Source organism: Myotis lucifugus, unplaced genomic scaffold, assembly GCF_000147115.1.
Source record: "Myotis lucifugus unplaced genomic scaffold, Myoluc2.0 scaffold_782, whole genome shotgun sequence".
Classification (NCBI taxonomy): Eukaryota; Metazoa; Chordata; class Mammalia; order Chiroptera; family Vespertilionidae; genus Myotis; species Myotis lucifugus.
The window spans coordinates 140,724-147,869 of NW_005871830.1; the positions used below are offsets into that span (position 1 = coordinate 140,724).

The following is a 7,146-nucleotide window of genomic DNA, read 5'->3' on the forward strand; positions in this document are numbered from 1 at the left end:
ACCCGTTCCCTAGGTCGCCTCCTCTGCTAATGGGATAATGACCATCACTCCTTGAAGGGCTGTGTGAGGCGGAGATGAGAGACCGTAGACCACTGCTCATCAAGATGTTCTGTGCACACAGATCACCTGGGAATCTTGTTAAAACTTGATTCGGGGGAACAGATTGGCGAGATCCTACGGGATCGATAAGCTCCCAGACGACGCGAAGGCGGCCGGCAGGTGGACCACTTTAAAGCCGGCGGTACCTCCGGGTCATTAGTAACGATGACGCTCTATCTACTTCGTAACCACAGAATCGGTGAGAGGATGGGACGGTGACCTCAAAACTGCCGGAGGGAGCCACGCTGACCTCTAGAGATGGCAGCCGCTGTGCTGGGAGAGGAAGGTGTGGATGAAACGGGGGACACCTCAGTCCCCTGGGGTAACCGGACAGGAGACAGGAGTAGAACGTGGAGGCATTGATGATTACAATCTGCCCAGCTGGTCCTGACATTCTAATTTGGTAAGTGGATTACTCACAAGCAACATTTATCTCTGCCATCCGTCGGCATTCCTTTCCAAATTCCTTTCCTTTTTTCCCAGAAAGCACTACCTGATTCTCTCTGAAATCTGTCAGCCCTCCAGGGAGCGCATCTTCGCCTCCTTCCTCACCCAGCCCAGCCGGCAGCCCTGCGGGAAGGAGGGCTCTTCGGGCTTCAGGTCCCTTTGCAAGGCAGAGAGAATGAAGGGCCTTTTGCGTGTCATTTGTTAGGGGAGCCAGATTTTCAAATCAGGGTGACACGGGACTCAGGGTTTAGATCAACGGGATTTCCTTTCTCCCCTGGCAGCAAATACTTTTTCTATTTCTTGGATGGGATTTAATAGATAGTGAGCTGACTCAGATGTGGGTTTATATCAATTTAAAATAATACACCTGAGTACGGACTGCAATAAGCAAGAGTGAAGGTACAGATTTCCCCCCAAAATGACTGTTGTAAAACATTACCTGTTAACTTTCTTTATTTTTATCTAGTTTTAATATGTAATGAGGCCAAAACCTTGCCAATGAGACTACTTGAAATAGAGAATTATAGAGATCCCTCGTGCAAGAGCCAGGTTAGCAGATGCTCAGTAACTGCCTCCCGAATGAACGGGAGAAGTTACATACTTAATGTTAGTGAATTTAGTTTCTCCACCAACGTGAACTTTCCATAAAGCAGAGCAAACATTCCTGCAGCAGAAAAAGAAGTGTGGCCACAAATTAACATTTCAAAAATCAGGGCCTGGCCAGCGTGGCTCTGTGGTTGAGCGTCGACCCAGGAACCAAGAGGTCACTGGTTCGGTTCCTGGTCCAGGGCACATGCCCGGCCGGGGTTGCAGGCTCTATCCCTGGTGGGCTGCCCCCTCCTGATCAATGATGTTTTTCTCTCGCTGTCCCTCTCCCTTCCTCTCTCTCTAAAAAAATCAATAAAAATACATTTTAAATCAATAAAAATCAGGAAAATATCCGTTTTAAACAGACCAGTTATCCTAATAAGCTCCAGATAATCATTGTAAAAAAGTTCTCACACTAGCTACAGCTGTTAAACACGCTACTCCTTTCACATTTATAAAAGTCTGTACCCATCTTTTTTAAAAAAGTATATATACAGACATATATATAGACATATATATATATTTAAAATACATTTTTATTGATTTTAGAGAGGAAGGGAGAGAAAGACACACATTAATGATGACAGAGAATCATTGATCAGCTGCCTCTTGCATGCCCCCTACTGGGGATCGAGTCTGCAACCCGGGTACCAGGAATCAAACCATGACCCCTCCCCATTTGTAAGTCGATGCTCAACCACTAAGCCACACCAGCCCAGCTGTATCCATCTTTTCATGGGGGGAGGGGAGGGTGTGATCCATCTTTAAGTGGAAATGAGTATCCCTCCTGCCTACTTTCAAATGCAAAATAAAACTGTCACAGGAATAGATGGAAGCTCCTTTCCCTCCCACAGCGCAGCACCTGGACAGGAGTGAGCCCGGCCTCCCAGTGCAACCGGCGCTGGCTCCTTGAGGCGAGGGCAGGAGGGATGCACGCCCCACAGGGGGGGCCGCTCCAGTTTCCAGCTCGGAAACGGTGAGGACAACTCTGGCCCCCACTGCAGACAAGGAAACAGAAGCAGCGGACATGCTCCGCCGACTCCGGAATCTTTCCACTAATAGACTTTCCACTTTCGGAATTCCTTAAAAGTATTTCTGGAAATAATCTGGGTTAGGGTCAAGTGAGTGCAACTGACTTGCAGCTTTGTCACAGGCTGACGGAGGCTCCCCAGTGCATTTCAGGGAGCTCATGTTCACATTTTTTGTTTGGTCCTGGAGAGAGGCACCGTCTATACACACTTAGGCAACCGCACGATGATATTTAAAATCTAAGCTCCTATTGGTATTCTACAGTTGTGTAAGTTAAGATATAAAGACCAACGTTGGAAATCTCTGTCGTCTCTCTAAACCGAAGGACTGTCCTCCGAGGCGGGGAACATGCTGTGGAGATGCAGAGACCAGCCAGGAGGATGCAGAAGAGGCCCGAGAGACCTTGGAAGATGCACCACGTGATCGCCACCTGGGAGCTGGGACGTTGCACCAATAACTGGACCATCTTAGATGACAACAGCTCGTGCGGCGGAAAGGGAACTAAACCTACTCTTGACGTTGAACACGGCCATTCAAGAGGAAGAGTTAAAGAGCGAATCAGTTAGAGCAACCATCACCACCCCCCCCAATGAAAAACAAAACCCAGGCACTTCACAGGAGTAAAAATCACAAACTCCATCTTTGTGAATCCTCAAGCGCATTCATTTTCCAGCCAGTCCCATAACCAACTCGCTTATTAATGTTCTAATAAAAAGAGTCAATGCATTTAAATGCAGCGGTGGGGATGCCCGGCCTGCGGGCCGCATAGGGCCCATGAAATCCTTCGGGCTGGCCCTGCCGAGACATGAGGGGGGAGTTAACGAAATGTCTGACCAAGTACAGCTGGCTAATTTTAAGTTGATGACTTCATATGGCCCTCGAATGATCTTTTAACTATCCAATGGCCCTTGGCAGAAAAAAAGGGTCCCCACCCCTGAAAAGTAACAGGCTCTTCATTTTTTTGAGAAGCTCGCAATGTTAGAAGGGCACTAAAGCATCAGGGTGTGGCGGCATTAGCGAGAGTCCAGAATAGCGTGGGCACCAGTGGACTTCGGGGACACGGCACGTGGGGTCCCGTCAGGAGTGAGGTCAGACAGCCCGTGTTGATAATTAAGTACCGAGGACTGGACCGGGATGGGCACATGGCACTCCCCGGGGATTCGTGCCAGCTGGAGGAGATGGCCACCTGGAGCTATGCCTTGGGCCAGTCATCAATCCCAGGAAATGCCCTGGACCTCAACTGCTACAGTGGTTTTAATAAACAGACGCAGGAAAAGTTTAAGCTCAGCTTTTTACGGAAACATTGGCTTTAGACTTAGAATACTCGGGCTTCCTACAGCGAGTTCTCTGGTGCTTACTGCAGAGTGCCTGCACATTTCTTACTGCTTATTTCTAAAAGCTGACTCCAATGTAAGTGAGAAGCTGACTGTTAACTATGTGCAGAGAGAACAACTTTTAGTCGCATTTTTAACTACAGGGGACTTAGTTCGAGAGCCATGGTAAGGACATAATCAATATGTGGATACTCACATTCATACTTGGGAGCTGACAACTCAAGAAAAAAAGAGAAGAATTAGTCTTCAGGTTTAGAGAACGGATGTGTCTCCCTCGGTTAAAATAAAAGCCTGTGACAGACGGCACTCCTTCAAACAAAAGGCAGCAGCTAAACAAACCCGGCAAATCGTCGGGGTCTTAGGTCATGATTCTGTAATGACACGGGTGCCAGGAAGCCAGCAGACAGACGCCGGGAGACGAACTGTGTCGTTACTATTCCGAGCAGACATGCACTTTACTAAACTCTCGTAGGCTCCTAACTCTTAACCAGATGCTCTTCTGAACCAGGACATTTTAAGGGTTTTCACTTTAGTAGAAGAATATGAACATTCGTTTTTGCTTTCAAAGAAAAAGCAAACCCAAATTCTCCAAAGAGAAAAAATCCTCCTCCTCAAAACAGGGGTAGGGCACATGGGCCCGTGGGCCATATAAGGCCTGAGAAATCCTTCGGGCTGGCCCTGCCAAGGCATTAGGGGGGAGTTCATTAAACGTTTGACCAAATATAGCAGGCTCATTTCTAAGCTGATAATTCTGTATGGCCCGAGAACGATGTTATAAATAGCCGAGTGGTCCTTGGCAGGAAGAAAGGTTCCCCACCCCTGCCCTGAGCCAACCTCCGGGCCTGTCAGAAACGCGCTCACACACCAGAAGTACAGAGAGGAAGACCCAGGGCCCACAGGCTCGCAGACTTTAGAGAACTTGGGTGTTTATAGGATCGCTCACAGCCTCTTTCTCAGTTGGCCTTGAGGCTTGCTGATTAGCTGGTAAATGTTTGAAAGGGTCAGTTTGTCCAGAACTGGAATTTCCACTTCGGAAAAAGCGCAGAGGTACCTGACATCTGTTCCTTGAAGGGCCTGCACTGCACTTGCAGACGCACAGCCCGGATTCCACTCTGCTCCGTGGCAGGGAGGGCACAGCTGTGAAACCTCCGGTGGCTGCTCCCGCCTGCAGAGCCGGCCCGGCCCAGGGCCCTCCGAGGTCTGGCTGGGAGAGCGGAGTCTCCGAGATAAAGGCCACTTTAATCATGCGAACAGATTCCTCCAGGGAAAACCCCAAGACCAGAAGCCTCCACCTAAGCCCCCAGTCTCCACCCAGAACGTGGTGCTGCGTAGAATTAAATAACTTCAATGTTAAAACGCGGCCCTGGGGGACTCCCTCCCCCTCCCCACGTGGGAGTCTGTACTTGTTCTTCAATCAATCTCCACCTTGGCTATAAAAAACCAAACCAAAACAAACGAACAAAAAACACTGCCCTGATCTTTGAGGAGGACACTGAAGCCCAGAGAGGTGAGCCGGCTTGCCCGAGGTGGCTCAGCTTCTGGGCCACGACCCTTCCTTTGGGGTTCCTGCCACGTCCTGTGCTGTGTGTCTTAATTCCCTATATTCACACGTCCTATCTGCACGCCCCCCCCCCCTCATCGTGAGCTCCATGGGGCTGGGAAAGACAGCCACGCCTGCGTGCCCCAGTGCCGGGCACCACAGGGCCAATGCTCCCGGCAGAGCCTGGCCGCTGGGGCAGGTCACCTTTCCATCTAATAGTAACTTTAGCCGTGACTTCAGTTTATGTTAATGACACCCCACACGTCACTTTACATGCAACTACACGCTACTGGCACTGAGCAGCCAGGCCCTCCACTCCCGCCTCCTTATAGGAAGTGGGCTTGGCACGCTTGCTTTCTCATAATTTATAACTGGTGCCCGAACTTCATAAGTTATGGTGAAGATGCAATAGAGTATTTTAATGGTTCCTTTATGCAAATATAGTCTAGGTCACTGCTTCCTTTATACGTGCAGTACCCCGCACTCGTGGCCTTATAACCCCTGCTGCCTTCAATGAGAGGCTGTGGGCTCGCTCACCCTTTTGTTCTGCTAACTTTGAAGCGCAGCTGTGATGGTTGGGGGTAATTATTAGGGTGATGGCCCTCTCCCACCTTCCCAGGCCAGGTGCGAACTTCCCTGAAAAGCGCCCAGGGTTAAGCTCCTCAGGGCGAAACCGAATGGGATCCCGGATATTTGCTACTTTTTCAAACTTGCCCCAACCCTGACCCGCATGAGCACAAGTTAGCCTCCCGGCGACACGGAAGAAACATGCATGCACAGAGTTTAGTTCGGTTACCTGGGCGGGGGAAACAATAGCAGGTGGAACTATGGTGGGAGAACCGGTGCTTCTGTGCCCATTGGCTTCGGGAGGAAGAGGCAGGGGGTCGTGTTTCACGGAAACCACCACCACCGCCGCGTCCACGGGCTCCGAGGGCCGCAGGCAGAGTCTTTTGGGCGAAGAGGGGCCGCAGAGTTCCCCCGACGCGAACACGGACTCGTACAGGGCGCGCTTGGGCGCAGCCTCGGCTTTCACGTCGGGCGCGCCCAGGCTGTCTTTGGGGAGGACGTAGGTGTTCCCCAGCGCGGGCGGCTGGGGGCGGTGGTGGTGGGAGGGAGGCGCCGGGGGGTGGTGGGAGTGGTGGCGGGCGGCCCCGTTCAGAGCCTCGGGGTAGCAGCCCTGCAGGGCGGGCGAGCCCAGTTTGGTGCCGATGCCCGCGATGCTGTTGAGCGTGGCGATGGAGACGGCGCCGATGCAATGGTTGGTGTAGGTCTTGGAGAGCTTGGCCGCCTTGGAGAGCATCTGCATGCGGGTGCCCAGCAAGTTCTTGCCGATGGCTTTGTTCTCGTACCAGGTCACGTCGCCCTCGCTGCAGTGGTCCCGCGGCCGCTGGAAGAACGCCTTGCACAGCGGGTTGCGCTTGGACAGGTACTTGACGAAGCTGGCGTAGGGGCAGAACTCGGTGCCCGTCTCGTACATGCGCGGCAGGTTCTCCTCGTCGCTGCTCTCCGCGCGCTTCTTGCTCCAGGACGACGAGCGCGACTTGTGGTAGGGCCCGAGGGACTTGAAGTAGACGAACTTGCGGCCGTCCTCGTCCATGGCCAGCCCGAAGGAGTCCTCCTCCAGCTCGCGCTGGTTCTCGCGGCCGCGCGTGCAGAAGTACATGCACGTCTCGAACCAGACCTTGTTGAGCAGCCCGAAGGGCGTGCCGGCGCCGAAGACGCTGGACGTGTAGAGCTTGCGCAGGTCGGCGCGCGTGATGGCCTGCTTCTGCACCACGGGCCCCGCGCCCTGCTCCTCCAGCTTGCGGATGACGGCGGCCAGCGTCAGGTTGGCGCTGCGCAGCTCGGGGTCCTTGGTGAGGTCGAGCGTGCGGCAGTAGGGCGGCTCGTTGAGGTAGCGGTTGAGGGAGCTGCGGATGCTGATGAGCGACGACTTGCTGTAGAGCTGGCCGCTCTTGGAGCGCGCCTCGGCGTAGAAGGAGCGCAGCACGCGGCACAGCGCCCCCTTGTCCATGGTCTCGAAGTCCGGGCTCTGCGCCTTCTCGCTCAGGTACTCCCGGAAGATGCGCACGGCGTAGCGGGTGGCCAGCCGGGTGTTCTCGCTCAGCC

At 52.8% G+C, this 7,146-nt stretch overlaps 1 protein-coding gene and 1 long non-coding RNA gene across 4 annotated transcripts in view; one reads left to right on the forward strand and one right to left on the reverse strand.

The window, feature by feature from the left end:
- KCTD1 (potassium channel tetramerization domain containing 1) overlaps window positions 1–7,140 on the reverse strand; it is a 63,613-nt gene extending 56,473 nt beyond the window's left edge. The window contains exon 1 of one of the 2 annotated variants that reach the window (XM_006106201.2): window positions 5,834–7,140. In XM_006106201.2, coding sequence (XP_006106263.1) covers window positions 5,834–7,051 — 1,218 coding nt within the window. In that variant the 5' untranslated portion in view covers window positions 7,052–7,140. The remainder of the gene's footprint in view (window positions 1–5,833) is intronic. The other variant, XM_023747040.1, reaches the window with a different exon arrangement.
- LOC106695026 overlaps window positions 6,975–7,146 on the forward strand; it is an 8,882-nt gene continuing 8,710 nt past the window's right edge. For both annotated transcript variants that reach the window (XR_002827084.1, XR_001346116.2), the window contains exon 1: window positions 6,975–7,087. This is a non-coding gene — a long non-coding RNA (uncharacterized LOC106695026). The remainder of the gene's footprint in view (window positions 7,088–7,146) is intronic.